The sequence below is a fragment of the Electrophorus electricus genome, chromosome 15 (genome assembly GCF_041902795.1).
Source record: "Electrophorus electricus isolate QZ-2024a chromosome 15, ASM4190279v1, whole genome shotgun sequence".
Classification (NCBI taxonomy): Eukaryota; Metazoa; Chordata; class Actinopteri; order Gymnotiformes; family Gymnotidae; genus Electrophorus; species Electrophorus electricus.
In genome coordinates, this window is record NC_137511.1 from 2,099,266 (window position 1) to 2,117,500 (window position 18,235).

An 18,235-nucleotide genomic window follows, 5' to 3' on the forward strand; every position below is an offset into this window, starting at 1 on the left:
TAATAGTTTATTTAAAAAACAATAATGTGCTCCATGTGTGATAATAGATCTATGTGGCTCATATCATCACTATTATGAACCAGACACATTTGACCTTTTGACCCTGGACACATCTGCTCCTAGAGAGTGGGAGAAATAATATATCACCAAGTTAAGCGGATGAGATCTCCACAAATGACCATATAATGTATATTTCTGATTCAATCATCATGAAAAAATACATGTAAGATTATGTTGCATTATAAACGTCAAGTCAGTATTAGTCTACACCTGGGATGATATTGTATATTTACTTCAGCCACATCGTTACTAAGGCTTATGAAATATGTTAATGACTAGCATTATTTGCTTCTTTCTTTTCCTTATCAAAGGTAAATCCTGCTGAAGTACTGTTCAAGCTCACACGTCATGAAAGGAGACTCTTCCAATTCAGCGATACTAGTAAGAATTTTCAGCATGTGGCTTTGAACTTGCCGCAAATTAGGAATGATAAACGTTTTCCTGATAATCAGAGTAGCCAAAATAGAGGTTACACTGAGCGGTGGAAACAGCTGACCAACTAGCTTTGGTGCATGCTTCTCTTGTACAGGAAGTGGCAAACAGATTATGTGATGAAGTACTCCATACCTCAGGTCTTCAGAGTGCAGTAGACCTGTCCCGGAGCTTGCACTGAAATCTGAGCTTGTGGCTTGTGTCTGACGTGGAGGTATCCTAACCATTTTAGAGATATTATTTCTTAAATATTGATTGAAGAACACACCACGATGCTCCTGTCATCTGAGGCCCTGGCTCTATTACTGAATTAACTTTGTGGCTACATGCTCAGCGCGGTTCTGCGTGCACCTACTGAATACTTAAGTACTCCGCCTTCGGCCGGGACTCTCCAATCACAGGAGGCTGAAACGCGCTTTCATGAATGAATGAGAGCTGTTTCAAGACAGGAATTCTCCCGGGACCCCCGGGCAGCGACATCGGGTAATCTCACGAAGAGATAGATCACTCCACGAGAACGCGGATATTAAACGCAGTGTTTTATGCTGTCCGTGCAAGTATTGGAATACGTGGAAAGAATTCATCTACTTTCTCCATGTCAGCGCTATGACACCTAGAGTCAGAGTGAAATCCTGGGAAGAGGCATGCCTAGCCCGACTGGCAAGCAAACAACGATGCTCGGGGTGGAACCCCAAACGAATTCGGTCTCGGTCAGACATTCGTTCGTTTTACAAAACTTTAAAGTAAAGCCATTTACATCCTGAATAGAATGGCCTCCTTCAGTTTCTTCTTAGAGGGATGGCAAGTTTTCAAAACCCTCCACTGGATATTCGGAGACTTTCACAGAAACTTCTAGTCATGCTGTCAGTCGGCATTGTGTGCATGTATCTTTTTTACATTTTTGCGGCGTGCTGCAAATCTGAGGTTACAAAGAATTCAGACTTAAGCTATGACAGGTCAGTGTCCGTGACGGGGTGGTACCACGAGAGGAACGGGACAGCGCTCAGAGACGCCTCACCCTCGGGTGGTAGCGCTGCGCTCGCTTTGGAGGCGAACAGCTCGGGGAAGGACTGGACGGCCAGCCGGAGGTTTCCACACGCTCTCATCATTGGAGTCAAGAAGGGAGGAACACGCGCGCTTCTGGAATTCCTCAGACTGCATCCCGACGTTCGCGCGCTGGGCTCCGAGCCGCATTTCTTTGACAGACATTACGCGCGCGGACTCAGCTGGTACAGGTACCGAGAAAAAAGTTATACTTCCATTTAAACCATTTAAACCATTTAAAATTTAAAACATTCCCACAGCAAGCTTAACGGAAGAGCGAACTTCTTACCTTGAGCGAAGGTCTAAGACATCATTATAAATTATCAGTGATAATTTACACAAGTAATTATACCTCGTCCACAATGTAAAGATAAATAATACAATATAACACAAATTATCAAAGAAAAAATGCACATGACCGTCTTAATCCGCAAAAAGGATCCCGATGAATTCTCAACGTTAATCATCTTTCTAAGAGATGATATTTTAAACAGAGCGATTCCTCAGCATTCTTTAAGAGTCAGTGGCGCTGTGATCAGCATAGGTTATGAGGGCACTTGAGGAACTTTTACTGTATTATGAGGTTTACTGTATTATTTGTCCCGTCTCATGTTAATTGAACTCAAAAGCGTGGCTGTAGCGTGGTCAAACATTGTTCACGAGTTTTTTTTTAGAGTAATTATGAAGTAAAAAGACCTTTGACTGCTACTGCGCTACTGTACTCATACCGATTGATTTGATAGCCCTTTTACCGCCATAAACCTCAGCTTCTTTAGTGAGCAGGCAAAGATCAATAATTTACCTTTTAGCTGTTTGATTAATTGCTTTGTCAATTCTTACTTGATTATAATTCAGTCAGTTTATCGCCCTCCCCACATACAAATACACAAACGTCACCTCTGCATTTGCACACCCACAAATTAACAATTCAAAAACTACTCAAATGCTCTGCAGCTCAGTTATATTTATTTTGCCATTCACTTTGTGCTTAGAGCAGTGAATTAATACTGCATTGAACAAATCAATACATAAACGTGGCTAAATTTGTGATTTGGGTGCGGACAACCCCATTGGTCCAGAGAGGAGTTCCAGGAGAAGGGATGAGGCAGATTGTCATCCCGTCAGGAACAGATGGACCTCACAGCATGGCAAACCACTTGACATTATTGTGAGACCTGTCAATTGATCTTTAACCCGAGTCACTTTTTCCACCACACATAATTATGTGTGCCAGGCACTTCATAAGGTCAGGGGAGCTTATGGACAAGCAGCCAAGCACAAAATCGGGTCTGTCCATAAGCCTCCACGCTGGCTCTATGGAGTGGACAGCCATTAATCTTGTTATCAAAGCTAGATTGAAATTTATAGGAGTGGGGGGTGGGGGGGTGGGGTAGACTACTATTACAATTCGGTATCTTTGACAAAGAGAAAACCAGCACTGGTAAAGCTCTGATAAGATCTTGACCGAGGCCAGGGAGATAGATGAAGTCCTGAGCTTGTAGTGCGCTCCCAATCGATCGCCCCAGTGCTTGACCTTGCTTTGATGCAAGCATTAAACCAGTTAGCTTTGTTCATTGCAGATTCAGTTACAATTAGCAAGTAGCTAGATCCTGCTGAGGCACAACACACTCCCAAGTTACGGGGGTCATGTTTCCAACGGCAACACCATTCCTGGCTCATGAGGAAGCTATTTGCCATAAAGTCACCCTGAACAACGCATGACATTGGTACAGCTCCCAGAATCCTGCAGGGAAATGTTTCTGCTACGTGGGCATTTCGGTGCATGTGAGTAGAGGAGAAAAAAAGAGACTTTCAGGATGTTTAAGTGTATTTTTTCCTGAAGTAGAGAAATATATATATATACACATACACAGAGCTTCACATCCCAGAAGTGTTCTGAAATAAACACCCTTAGGTATACATTTTCACTTTCTGTAGCATCAATATTATTGATTTCGACATACTGGAGGCTCAGGGGAGTTTAACCTGTAGGACCCAGTTTCCTGGAGGCATCTTTTAAAATGAGATGCTAGTTTTTTGTTTTTTAAATTGTAAAATGCTTTCTCACCCTCACCAAAATGCTCTGTCACTTACTATGGAGATTGCTGAACTGGCTCACCTATGATTTGCATCAAATGTCATCACATTGCGAGAATTCATTTGCAATTCATGGGATGGTATTAACATGAAAATTTAAATTCATGCCCATAGAGCCAGCCTTTGGCATGCGATTTGTGGAGCATGCATAAACACATATTTAGACACACAAAAATAATGGGTCTGTGTGATCGCCTTCCACTTTCCACAGAATGGGAGGTTTATCTCACGCTATTACCTGGAAGCAACTGAGATTGTTCTAATTTGTAATAGTATTTGTTTGAAAAGGATGTTGGCATCTGATGAGGTGTGACCACATCAAATTGTTCAGATCGCAGAATTTGGTTCTTATGGTTGATTATTAATTCATAACCTATTTCAACATTTCAACTAAATTTAGACTCTGTATTAACACTGATTTATGACTTTCAGCTATTATGCCACAATCGAAACAACAATCAAAAACATATAAACTGTAAACTGTCTAAATTGATTTAAGCTTGACTGTTGTATGAGCATTTTATTTCATTATAGTTCAGGACAACATGATATCATAAGACAGCACGAAGTCATTTAGCCAGAGACGAACATTTGGCCGTGTGCCTCTGTAGATAGTCGGGGCCAGGTGTTTGTGATAGCAGGATTACACTGTAGTTTAAGAAATCACCATAAGGCCTAGACACTTCGTTTGTAATTCAGCTCTCATTAGTTGTCTCACGGGAGGGTGGGGGTGCTGGGTGGGGCATGCCGGGCCCCTCTATGATGGATGTCTATGGGAAGTGGACAGGGCACAGTTACAATTGACTGGGCCCTTAATGGCCACCATGCAGTGAAATGGATGGCTGGATCCAAACCCACACACACACACACACACACACACACACACACACACACACACACACACACACACACACATACACACACACACACACACCCACCCACACACATACATACACATACACACACACACACACACACACACACACACACACACACACATACACACACACACACATACACACACACACACACACACACACACACACACACACATGCCCCTCTTTCCCCTGACTACTGCTCCATTGTCTGACTGCATGCATATGCTTATACCTCACTTCTGATGGGACTCAGTGTAGAAACCAAATGCTGTCAATTAATTCTACCATACACCGCTGACCATCTACATTTGAATATTTTAGCCTTTGTCTTTAGATGTGTCTATATGTTTTAATTGCCTTATCAAGTCCTGTATAACATCCAGGACTCATACAGAAAGCTGGACCAAGGCGTCTCCCTCTCAGACTCCATCCACTGGGTGGGCACTGCTAGCACTTTTGCACAAGGCCGCAATGCTATTAAAACAAATAGCTACATGACAAAGTTAGCAAAAGAGCACATCTCAAATTTAGTAGGCTAAATTGGGAAGACAAACTATATAAAATTACACTATATACTGCAGCATACAGTATCAGGTACAGTAGATATCACAGGGTTTTTTTTCCCTTGAGGATGCACAGAAACCAAGTTAAGTGCTTACCCCACCCATAGCAGTAGGTGCTGCCCGAGCAGAAGAGTGCAGTAATTGCCTCACATCTGTTTGTGCACGGCAGGCCACTGATCCACAGACTCCACCTGCTGCCCCTCTCCCAGCTGAGGCCCGAATTACCATACCCCCGTCATGATCAATACCCGGGGCACCATTTGGTTTATTCAGTATACCTCTGAGAGACTGGGCCAAAGCACAACCTCAATTAGGTGGAGCCTGTCCGCTGGCTCCTCAGGGCTGCTGGGATATCGCGTGGCACAAAGCCGCTTGCAAAAACAATGGCGAGGCCGCAGAGCTTACAGAGAGCACGTATTGCTTAGGGTGGTTTGAGCTCTGTTATTGTGGTGACAGCGTTTCACAAAGCATTATTAATCTGCTGAGTAATCTCAAAAGCCATAATATGGTGCCAATATTTAATAAACAAAGCTTTAATAATCCTACAGAGATGGATCTGCTGTTTGCCCATTTGATAATGGCATGGCAATGAACTGAACTTATATTTACACTAGCTTTTAATGCAGGCCTATATGCAAATGATTTGTTACATGGTAACATACAGTAACTTGCATTTTTTATGCATAGGAAAAACACTTGGAGGGATGTGTGTCTGTGTCGGGGGATGTATTATTGGCAGGGGACACAAAGGAACTCTAAGTGCACTAACATTTTTATGTACTCTCTGCTTGCTTTTTTTAGGAACATCTTTTAGGCTTTTACGTCAGCTATGGTGCCAGCATTGCGCCCACAGCTCCACTATCTGTTCTGCCCCAGTGGTTGAGTCTCCTAAGCTAATGTACGAGGGACCGCTAATGGCCTCCAGCTTTTGATTGGCATCTCCTCTCTTGTTAGCTCAAATTTTCTCCATTCAGCGTAAGCAGATCATCATGCGCATGGGGCTTCACTGTGTGTCGGACACACTTTCCTCTGCATATTCTGTCTACGATCTTTTTGGTCATTAACACAAATTGTAACGAGATTTCTTTAGTCCACGGTGGGGTGTTGTGGGGGGTCTTCTGAAAACACGAACAGGCTGCTGCAACGGACATGAGTGAATAATTAATGGGCATCTCTAATAGACTTAGTGGCCCATAATAGGCATAGGTAAACAGGGAAGTCTTTAGGCTAAGTGCTTTGCCAGATGAAGTCATTGATAATGCAGCGTGGCCATCGACAGAGGTTGAGGGCTGCTGTACTCATAGGGGCGTGTGGAGGAGCAGCATGCATGATGAGGAAATGCATGCTGCTGGAGTCCACTTCAGAGACCGATCACTCCACTAACCTCTCACGCAACACATGCAGCTCATGCAATCAAGCTGGATCAGCTTTGACTTATTATGGTCCATAGCCGGCATTTTTCTATTGATATTGCAGGGGTTTGGGGTGGCGTTAAAATGACATATACACTGTAGTTTTTTTATCACCACATAATAACTTTTGAGGCTTTTCTTGTAAACAGTTCTTTTTTTTGCTTTGTCCTTCACTCACCTATTTTATGACCCCTGCACCTTTAAGGAATTTGAAACAATAAGGAGGATAAAGCCCCGGTTAGGTGTGGTCGTTCTCAGGAGCAGGTGGGGCGCAGGAGGGCCATTAAGCCCTGCGGGCGTGTGAGCCACTTAAACCAAATGAGTCCCATCTGCGATCCAAGGCGAGAGCGGGGGGCGAGGCGCCAGCGTGCGACTTCCATTTGTGCTGCCTTGCATGGTGCAGACCTTCCCCTGATTGATGCGGCCTGCGCATCTGCACCAGCAGCAGTGCCTCTCACACCCTTTCCAAGCAGACCTAGGAGAGGAGGGTAGCAGCCTGGCTCCTCGTCTGCAGCCGATAAGTGACATGGCAACCCTGAAGATTCCCCCGCTGGGCTGCTGGAGGCCACAAGTCTTGTCATCTTCTCTTGTCACTCTGATCTCCCCGTGTAATGCACATGCTAGGGGCGCGATGTGATTGGCCGATCACTGGGGCCTAGAGAAGATACAAGACTGAAGTGAAAAGGAAAAGTAAGTCTAGATTCCTCTCCTGTTCTCAAAGTTCTCGTTCTTTGTGGTTTAGGAGTATGATGCCCAAGGCCCTGGATGGACAGATAGTGATGGAGAAGACACCGAGGTACTTCGTCACACCCGAGACGCCGGCACGCGTCCGCGCCATGTCGCAGGACATCAAGCTGATCGTGGTGGTGCGCGACCCCATCACGCGCGCCATCTCCGACTACACACAGATTGTGTCCAAGACGCCGGGCGTGCCCAGCTTCGAGAGCCTGGCCTTCAAGAACGGGACGGCGGGTAGCGTGGACGCGCTGTGGAGCCCGCTGCACATTGGCCTGTACGCACGGCACCTGGAGCGCTGGCTCGCTCACTTCCCGCCGGCACAGATCCACTTCGTGCATGGCGAGCGGCTCGTCCACGACCCCGCCGGTGAGGTGGGCCGCGTACAGGACTTCCTGGGCCTGCAGCGCATTGTCACGGACAAGCATTTCTACTTCAACAAGACCAAGGGTTTCCCCTGCCTGAAGAAGCCCGAGGGCAGCAGTAAGCCCCACTGCCTTGGTAAGACCAAGGGGAGACTGCACGTGCGCGTCCAGCCCGAGGCCGTGCGGAAGCTGCGTGAGTTCTACTACCCTCACAATCTGAGGTTCTACCAAATGGCTGGCATGGACTTCGGATGGCAGTGATGAATGTGTTTTTGTATGTGAAACCTTGTGAGGAAGGAACCCAAAAACACTCATGCAAGGCTGCAAAAGGGCACTACTTCTTCATGGATGTGCCTGCCCTTCTGAGTAAATATTTGATGTAGCTGATTCAGATCTTTGGTGCACGTCAACTCATTTGGGGTCGTGACACTGACGTGGTTTCACGTCAGGGAGAAGTTGAATTTTATGCACTGTGCTCAATAGTGAAAGATTATGTAATCAAATTTGCATTTGTCAATGTTCAGAAATATTGGTGTTGATGGATCTTGGCCTGGTAACACCACGCTTCATGACTACCACGTAAATCTGTTGTGCAATTATGTTTGACCCACTTCCCATGGTGCACATAGACGGATTTAAATGAGCAGTCATATGCCTTTGTAAAATGGGCATCATTAGTAGGGGCCCAACCTGAAGAAATGCTGTGAACAAACTATATGTAATTATATGATTAAGTGAAATACTGTAAGATACTATTGGACTTTGACCCATGAAGTGAAGTGCTATGGAGGACTGATTTTAATACAGTTTAACCTATAATTGCTCTTAAATAGTGCAGAGACAATTGCGTGAACAAGAACTGGGCTGGTAGAAACGTCACAGATGGTAAAGGTCCAAGCTATGAGATATGACAAAGCCAAAAAGCCATTTTTATATTGTTATTATATTTCAGATTTTGGTTGTGAATTTTATTATGATCAGACCTGTGATTATCTTTGATATTTTTAATGTATTTTTAGAATCAACAATTGGAGCCTCAAGTCACACTAAGTCATGTCTAGTTGTGAAGCTACAATGGATAAAAGTCATTAGTAAGTGAGACAGTACACAATTAAGAGAAGTCATTCACTTAAAAACATTTGGTTAAGGTGGAAGATACCGATACCTTTTTTCAAGAGGTAGTCCGTGTACAGTCTCTGTGTCTCAGATTCAACGTCTACATTCATGGATAGAGGTTCCTCCAGCAGACGAAGAGAGACAGACACAGAGCTGAACCCAAACCCTGCCCGATGTTTGCATGGCTTTGCACTAATCTCAAATGCAGCCAAGGGGATGATTACATTATTTTTAAGGTGGTTTCTGTATTTGTTATCAGTGTTGAGACCACAAATGAGTGGAACAATAAAAGCTTTTTGTAAATGGTGTCTGAGTGTGAATGCAGGAGGGAAAGTGGACACAAACTGAACCATTTTAGCTCCAGGTCATAATGTGTTATTATCTGCTCTTTAGCTGTACACTTTTGCTTCATGTGTTTTAGGTGCAAACCCCTATGGTCAAAGAACGCATGTTAAATTTCTGATGATCCTACAGAGGAAATCAAATGAAAAATAAACACAAAGCCTGAAAACTGCACATGGAGATGCGCTGGCAGGGTTTGATCTGGACAGTACCTCATTAATGAGGACAAAATGCCTACTACACTGCCTCCTTGTGGTCATGCAGTCATTGATCTCTCTTAGGCTACGTTCACATTAAACATTTCATTGTTCATTCCGATTTTTACTCAGATCGGATTTGCCCATAACTGCCAGCGACCTGTCTCCGTCTTTAACGTGAACGCATCTGTCCTCCTACTCGTGGTATTAAAAGTCGTATTTTGCCTTGCGGAACGGCTAACAGTGCTTCAGCTGCACGCCATCGGATGTGGTGTGATGATGAAGTCTAAGCGCTTGTGATCTGACCTCTCTCATCCATGTCTTATGAATGAATGGGATATGCATATATCACCACATACGAAAGTGACACATCTGATTTGAAAAGACTGTATTTGTGTGTCCACACAGCCTTGAAAAAATCAGATGTGTTACATTAAGGGAATAAAAATCACATCACCCTGGTCACATGAATGCAGCCTTAGTGGTGCAAATGTCAAGACTCAAAATATTTTATTGTAACATTGTATTTCCCAACTGATGTCTGAAAAGACATCTGCTATTCATTGAGTTCAATTTAGAATTTTCCAGTGTAAACAAAATCACAAAATAAAAAACATAAAATACATACAAAAATAAACCCATTTTAGAGACAGGTAAAAAAGAACAAGGAACAATGCCATTTCAGCGGACATCCACTTAACACAATTAAAGCGTCATAGTCATAGCAACTACGGTATTGAATTTGTTGGCTCATGACACAAGTACATTTAGTCAAAATATGTGATTTGATTAAACATTACACAATTACTGCACATAATGGAAAGATTTTTTTTTTCCAGCACACACTCATAAACATTTTGATCATTGTTGGAAAACATGTGATGCACGCTTGACTCATTTAAAAATATCCACACAAGGTCAGTTAAGTGTGACAATGAAGTCATTCAAGTAGAGCGTAAAAATAGTGATTGCTCACTTTGGAGAATGTCCTTCACTTTCACATTTTCACAACCGAGCTCAGTTCAGTTCACACGGCTAAAAAAAACTTTATGAACATTACTATAATATATGTAGTAGCATTTAGCTCCAAATAGCTTTAAAACATTTCTCCTACATTCTACCCATGTAGAAATATAACATGTTCACATAGCCACATGATCATACAATAAAAGTAACATTTTAGCACTGTTATTTTTAGAAATTCAGTAATCCGAAACAAACATTTACAATCCACAGTTATTAATAAATTCTACCTTTCATACATTTTTTAATGTATGGTCCTCCAACTGTATATACTTTTTTTTTTTTACTGAATAAAAACAGTTAACCAATAAATGGTTCAACTAGGAAAGAAAGCATTAAAAAATACTGTTGACTGGTGAAATGAATTATGAACATAACCAATATCCTAAAATTCTGCCACATTACTGGAAATGTCTTTTCAGTTATTGGCATGCTATGGTTAAAAAACCAATACCACAAGCAAAGGCACTCAAGCAAGTATCTTTATGCATCTGAAAACCAGTGATGTACCATATCAAGTCATCCAAAAATGGAATAATCTTGAGAAACAGTGCTCTGTAGACATCTGGCAGCATTTTAATACATTTTTTGCATGTTTCAAATGATCAGAGGGAAAAGATTTCATAAACACTTTGATGTTTTAAACAAGATGAATATTCCAGTGTTGGTGCCAAAAAATATTCATACTCAAGCATATATCAATGCAATAATATGAACTCAATAACCACAGCATCGAACCATACAGAACAGTACATAAAAACCAACGTAAAGAACACAGTTTGTTAACCTCTGCAGAGGAACTGGACAAGAGGCTCTCCTAGGTCACAGGCCCCACTGCAGTGTGAGGCCAGGTTCAGTCCATTAACAACGTGTGGCAGTGCCAAGCGGTGGAAGGTTACATTGTTTGCCGTGGACTGTGGGTGTGGAGCGACGGTGGGCGGGGTTTAGTGCTGGCTTTAACAGTACTCCTCCCCCTGCTCCACCATGTCATTGAGGTCCAGGAAGACTGAGCTCTCGGAGAGCTTGCGTCCCGAGCTGGACAGGTCCAGCATCTCTTCGGCTGCGCTGGGGACGGTGCTGATGTACATGTCCCAAACCTGCTCGGGGGTGTCCAGTTCCAGTAGCTTCTGCTTGATCTTCAGGTTCTTCTCGATGTTGCGGCGCTTGTGCTTGAACTCCAGGATGGTCTTGGTGTACCTGTTGATTGTGGTCACCGAAGACGCCATGCAAGAGGTGAATGAGCACCAGGCCAAGCTGTGGGAGACAAACAGGCTGGATCAGGCAGCAGAGGAATCAGGAGAGGGCCCGCTTGGCCACCGTACCAGGCATTGGCAAGAAGAAACAGATAAATGTCAGCATGACAGGGTGACAGGCACTATGGCTTACATGTAGGACCAGCTGTAGTCCCAGCTCTGGGGTTTCCAGTCCTCACGGCCCAGGCTCACAGTGAGCTGGAAGGCTGTCGTGTACATCATGTGTGCTACCATCCCTAGAAGGCCTGCAGCAGTGTAACACAAGTGTCATGTGGTATCGACATGTCCAAAACCAAATGTGAATTGGGCGTAATAGGAATAGTGTCAACATCAAAGGAGTAGAGTTTCATGTTATCATAGTAGTAAGTATAAAGTAGTATTATTACACTACTAGGGCATGAGGTGATGTAATGTGTTAAATGATTGTTCATTTTTTATGGGAAAATGTTTTCGCAGCATGTTTGTGATTCAGGAGGGTAGTAGCAGTGCACTGACAAGCGTTCTGAATTCCAAATTGACATTACTGCGCTTAACCATAAGGGGGCAGTGTTACATTGTCTCAGTCAAGGAGGACAGCTTGGTGACAGTCTCTTAGCATAGGACACTGAGAGAACTGATCCTTCAGTCCACTGCATGCGTTAAAGGTCTTGGCTCCTGTGGAACTGCCTTTCATTTAAGCTGTTCTACAGGAGAATGGCCTCTTAATTAATAAATGTTCTCAATGAAACATCTCAGTATTTGAAATGCTTACTGTCCCTCTCAGTGTCACCATTAAAGCTGTTCTTCTATTAGTCAGTGTCTACCCAGTGTCAGAGTACTTAGGAGCTGATGTAATGGGATAATTAATGAGGACGTCTCGTTCCGGCTAGTATAGGTAGTGCTGAGGCAGTTCAGGGGCATGGCTTAATAGGGGCGGTTAGGGAAAACAAGTCCTCTGTCCAGATGGCAACATGGGCTTAATCAATAACACCAGCAAGCCAGACCTTGAGGCAGGACAATCAGTGTCACTCGGTGCCAAAAATAGCTGAGCAGGCGGAGGCACGACAGGAGAACGTTCGCAACAAGAAAAAAGGCGTACATATAAGCTCCAGATGATTCACGCACTACCAAACAAAGATTGCTGGGCAGTGGCAATGAACAAACACAGCAACCTGAAAAGTTTGAGTGGGATTCTGTTTTCTGGGTACTCCACACAGGCCAAGAATGGCTGTTCTTGGTCCACAGCTGGTCCGCGTGTTACTGCGGTATTGTCCACATGGATGACTTTCTCCCTCTTCACTCGCTCTGTCCATACCTCTCCTGCTCTCTCTCTCTTTTTCTGTTTTCTCAATGTGCCCTCTCTCTCACGGTCTCCGCTCCTTTCTGTCTTTTGGCTCTGAATGTCTCACTCACTAATTTTCAAATCTGCTGTACCACCAGGGTGTGAAATCTGGACTTCATGTCAAAAAAAGCAACAACTGGCAAAGGGGAGCAAAAATGTCCTCACCGATCCAATTAGGTGAACCCAACAAGAGGACCACATCCAACAGAGCAGCAGTAAGTAAGCCATCTGAATATTACATTCACAGAAAGTTACACACTGCGATAATCACAAATGCCTCAGTTATTCCTTTCAAATATCCGCTGAACAAATCATTTCTGTGATAACTGACACCAAAAAGTGGAGAAACAAAATATGGTCAAAATCTATTATAGTCACTTTGGAGAGCAGAACGGGAATTTGGATGATTCTAGCGAGGGTCATGTATTACGATCCTGACAGTGAGAAATATGCGCATCTGGCCTTGCATTAAAAATAGCATCTCATTACAAGCATCCGCAGGAGGATATCAAGCAAGTGTTGCTGTGAGAATTCTCCCATAAAAAGGTAACTGAACTGAGTGCAGTATGGATATTAGGTAGATCTTGGGCAACTATGAATGACTTTAAAATTCACAAAGCTGACACTCCGAGGAGAGCGAGCCAGTCCTGTGCTCAAGGACTTTAACAGAGCTCCAACCCTCACACCCTCGCAGAGCAAAACAACACAGCACTGACACCAGCAGGGCCACAAGGTCAATGCTAGGACTTGTCTGAAGAGCCTAAAGAGTGTACACGTTATACGTATGAATTTGATGGACCCCACACGCAAGATGGTTTAACACAGTGTTCTTTTCCTGTCCATGTGTTGTTCCAAGCATTTAAATATATCACAAGCTCCAGGGATGAACTTCAAGTGAACTGGATAGGATCTTTACTCAGTCAGGAGTGTCTGCCTGTTTTCGGGGTTTCGCCACTATGGTCTGCTGCTCCATGCAACAGCGTGGTCTATTGCTACTGTTAGCCTGCAGTAGCACAAGCATCTAAAAGTGACCTGCCCCCCAACGACCCACGTCACACTACGACTCTATACACACGTCCCCTCTAACCTCCAACCACCGCAAACAGTGGCGTCCCTTGGGAGCAGCGTAAGGGACAGCTTGAGCCGGGCGGCAAAACAGTGCTAGGCCTCTCCGGATTGTTGACACTCTGAGCCGTCACCACAGATTACAGCGTGATCTCTGAGATATGCAAAACGTGACATTTCGTTTGCCTGAATCATGATGAGATCCATGCATGGCAGTTTCCAATTCGCCGAACCAGGCCACTCAAAAATGGGGGGGGACTGTATTTGGGAGGTGTTGATTAATGCAGTTAAACATGTGCAATAAAACCAGAGATATCTGACACAATAAAGCCATTGAGTTGTGTAAATCTAACCGTTATATGTGTATATATTATGTGAATATATGGGGTCTAAATTTAGCTCTTTGAAGTTCAGGTCCTGAAAATTCAAGTTAAAATATCGGACGGCACATAAAGGAATCATGCGGCTACCTGACAATACTGTAAATATGGCGGCAAAGGCGTTCAGCTTCAGACCATCGATGACGTTCCCAAAATGGCAGACCTCGATGGACATGAGGATTCCCCCGGTGGCCAGGAGCAGAATATACAAACACTCAGCCACGATGCACAGCCATAAGACTCCTGAACACGGGACCAGGGGACAGAGGGAGAGAGAGAGAGAGAGACTTCAGACAGGTCATAGGGTACTCAAGCTGAATTCAGAGTCAGCAGTAGAGTGTCTCCAGTCTCTGATTAGCTCAGCTGGCCACACAGAAAGAAAAAAAAGAAGAAACCTCTCATTCTGACCTCACCAGAAGTATTTCACTTACTCAGAGGTGAAAAAGTCTGTGATTAAAGGGAAATTTTGGCTTTCAGAAATTTTAAAACATGTAAGTGCGCTTTATGGGATTTCTTGTTGTATGTGATTCTGAAATTATTAAACAAAAATTAAGTAGTATGCATTTTAATAGTATGTGTTTTTCCTGATAAATCACAAATTCAAAACAACACAGGCTGAGATATTTTTTAAAGTGACACAAAAATGTACTGTCTTGACTTATTGGTGCTGGTGTTCTGATGTTGTTGCGCTCATTGTTTACTGTTCCACATGGACTCTATGTTCTGTCATGGGTCTAAGCACGACTCTCTCCTGCTAAAGATCTGCTCAGATAAAAGACATGCACAGCATGGAGGAGTGAAATTTAAGGGACAATTAGAGGATTAGGATTGACTACAGTGTGACCAGGCAGCAGAAGTGTTCTCGGAGTGCAGGATCAATTCATGTGGAGATGCGACCATGATCAGAGTCACGGCCCTCACGATGCGCATAATGGCAGCTGAGGATCTTAACAGTAAAGGCACTGCCCACACCACACACGAGACCTGGCTTCCTCGTGGAGTCCAACAGAAACCATACAAATGACAGAACTTACCTCTCTCATGAGGGGGGGGCACATTTATGAAGCTTCGACATTTCTCACCTGGTAACAGACAGAGTACACTTTTGATTAAGAGAAAAGCGTGATAAGCCTGGTGTATTTAGCATCAGTGTCAAAATACAGTGAAGCCTGTGTGTGTAAACGGGTGATTTTACTGTGCAGCATGACAGATTTACTGTCATTGGTAACGGAAATAAAGGATACCGCATAATGTGTTTGCGACTGTGCTGTAAATGTTGGCTACTACTTCAGTCCTATCCAGTCCTAAGGCAGAGGCTTAGAAACCCAGAGACTGCATGCAGCTTTACAGAGAAATACATTTGATGCCTGTTCATATTCTACTTCATGTAGTTCAGTAGAGTCAAACTAGACTGTAGTCACTATCTGTTTATTCCTTTCCAGATTACATTTTAGAAAAGTGTTGAGAAATAGGAGAAGCTGAGCTCCCTAGGCAATGTATTAGAAAGGCCAATTTAGTCAGCAAAAATGAGAAATTGACCATTGATGACAGGGATAGTAGGTGGCTGACGAACTGTACAGACCATCAGATGGGCTCCAGTCTGTGTCTGTGTAAACATGGTGTACTTAACAACGTGGCAAATGAGTGTGGGTACAGGTGTTGGTGGCTGGTGAGAGTTTTACATAAAAACGTCATAACCATTTATAACCACTGTGACTTACAGGACTTATTATATGTCCATCAGTAGGTTGGAGGGACATCCAATGACGAGATGATATCACACAGTGTTGGCCTATCTCAGTTCTAATTTTAAATGATAACATAACCCAGCCCAGAAGATAACGTTATCAGTATACGATGTTTAAACGTTTCGGAAGGGTGAAGCTTCGTTCAGAACTATAAGGGATGACCATTCTTCCCGTGTCTCTTTAAAAATGACTTTAAGTCACAGGACATTTACTTTGTTTTTGGTTTGCTTATTTGTTTCTGGTTTTAACAGCAGCTCCTAAAGAGAGGTTAGCAAACGCTTAGCGGCTGTGGTCAAGCAGATTTGACAGAACACCGACGGACTCTACAAGGTTACAAGGAAATCACCTTCTTACCTATCAAGTCGATATTCTGTTCGCAAGAAAACCATATGCCGCTGTGGAACTTCCTCATAACAAACTTGTCCTCTCCAGTTTCCCAGATATACTGGACGTGTCGGCTGTCGTTGATGCTTGTACTGTTGTATCGGATGCAGTGCGACTGTCGTACTGGTACCGGGCCAGTACACACGGGCTTGGCAACTTTCCGCGTGCCCTCGCACCAGTAACTGGTGGAGAGCGCGAACACAGCGAAGACCAGCGCGATGAAGTTCAGGGTGAGAGCCAGCGATGCTCGCCGTCGCCGATCCATCGCCACTGCAGGGAGCCTCTCCTCGGGTCCTGGGAGCCTGGCTCCTCGTTCAGATGTCCTAGAGGTTGCGCGGGCGGAACGTCCCCGGTTTGCGCACAGTCCTGTAGGGGGGCTCATGTGAGGCACAAGCGCTCAGCCCCCTCCCATTTCACTCTGCTCGTGCTTCTCATCGGGTCGTGCATGTTTCATTTTCTGACAAGGTTTATACCTTCTGTGTGAGATAAATATATTGTGTTTTATTATTATTATTATTATTTTTTAATTTTAGCAAGGAAAATTAAAATATGAAGTCACTTCGAGCCTGTGAAGGTAGAAAGCGCAGGCAGTCGCAATAGATTTACTTTTGAATACCCAACATCGCCATCCTACGGTAACATCTCCAACGTTATGCTATATTTCTAATACATTGTTTTGTCTGTCCAAACTATAAACTGAACGGAACTGGCACTCCGTGGCATTTAACGGTGATATTTGTAAGACGGCAAGTCTTTCTTGGTCTCATAGCCTTCCTGGAAGCAGAAACAGTGACAGTACCAAATCAATAACGGTTATAACTATAGATCGCCTTCCTCCCCGAGGCTAAGGGAAGGGTGGCACGGGCGCCTCTGCTCGCTCATTTGTTTCTGCTGTCCGCATGTGGGTCAGGCTTGTCGATATCAACGATCGCGTGCGCTGAGGAATTTCAGCTGCCCTCTACCGCATGTGGGTCCCTCGAGTCTGATGTCAGCATTTCATGTGCCGGATCTGTACGTCCACATCTCTAACGAATGACACCCATGGGGAGAAAACTTTTAAGGGTATCGACACCAATGGCAAACGCGTAATTTGTATGCGCGAGCGCACACACAGCGCACGTACGCGGGCACCCATGAGCGCACATACAAACACTTTCATTTAGATAGTCTTAGCCCTGTTGTTAATGTGTCTAATGCATGCAAGGTACACCTGAATTCCCATTAGCGACTCTACTCTAAATTACATCTAGCCGTTTAATACATATAATATACGTTAAAGAGTTTTCTTTTATGCACGCGTAGCCACCAAGGTGAAGGGAAATAGGAAAATAGGAAAATCAATCGCAGCATAGTGCATAAATCGATTTGAAACCACAACAAATGTGTACGTGCCTTACATGGTGCATGGCCCTACAAGTGCAGCACTGGTAGAAATGTCAGTTCTCAGGTCCTGCATGTATCTGAGACATCACCTCGAGGTTAATGCACATGCACTGGCATAATGTATATCGGGGAGAGCATTGGAGGGCTTTAGATGACAATTTGTCCCACCTGGGAAGTGCGAAGACACATTCTGAGTGGTTCTGTGGGGAAGACGGGTTGTAATGAAGCTGTTTCTCCCTCGATATTTGAAAGAAATACTTCGTGTTACTCTGGTTATGTTGTGGTCCCTCGACATGACACATGGCTCATAAATTATGGTCTTGTTCTGGAATTACACTGAGGGGATGTAGTAGCAGGTTTTCACATGCCAACATTTTAACTGACATCACCTAGTGATAGTGTTTAAAAAAAGAAAAACCCAATTCCTTTAATTGGCC

At 43.9% G+C, this 18,235-nt stretch overlaps 2 protein-coding genes across 3 annotated transcripts in view; one reads left to right on the top strand and one right to left on the bottom strand.

The window, feature by feature from the left end:
- The first annotated feature begins 676 nt into the window (after positions 1–676).
- hs3st3l (heparan sulfate (glucosamine) 3-O-sulfotransferase 3-like) lies at positions 677–9,005 on the top strand. The gene is made up of 2 exons (XM_026999677.3): positions 677–1,727; positions 7,229–9,005. The coding sequence occupies exons 1-2, from the start codon at positions 1,291–1,293 to the stop codon at positions 7,845–7,847; spliced, it is 1,056 nt and encodes a 351-aa protein (XP_026855478.3). The 5' UTR covers positions 677–1,290; the 3' UTR covers positions 7,848–9,005.
- Positions 9,006–9,733: 728 nt separating this feature from the next.
- The window catches only part of gsg1l2b (gsg1-like 2b), a 9,563-nt gene continuing 1,061 nt past the window's right edge, over positions 9,734–18,235 (bottom strand). The window contains exons 1-5 of one of the 2 annotated variants that reach the window (XM_026999672.3): positions 16,386–18,235; positions 15,318–15,365; positions 14,374–14,526; positions 11,651–11,762; positions 9,734–11,518 (exon numbers count right to left, since the gene is read on the bottom strand). The exon at positions 16,386–18,235 is cut by the window's right edge and continues 1,061 nt beyond it. In XM_026999672.3, coding sequence (XP_026855473.2) covers positions 11,221–11,518; positions 11,651–11,762; positions 14,374–14,526; positions 15,318–15,365; positions 16,386–16,797 — 1,023 coding nt within the window. In that variant the 5' untranslated portion in view covers positions 16,798–18,235 and the 3' untranslated portion in view covers positions 9,734–11,220. The remainder of the gene's footprint in view (positions 11,519–11,650; positions 11,763–14,373; positions 14,527–15,317; positions 15,366–16,385) is intronic. The other variant, XM_081698251.1, reaches the window with a different exon arrangement.

Coding starts and splice junctions, on each gene's coding strand:
- hs3st3l (XM_026999677.3), top strand. CDS start 1,291: ATGGCAAGTTTTCAAAACCCTCCACTGGATATTCGGAGACTTTCACAG. Junction 1,728..7,228: donor CGCGGACTCAGCTGGTACAG/GTACCGAGAAAA, acceptor TTTGTGGTTTAG/GAGTATGATGCCCAAGGCCC.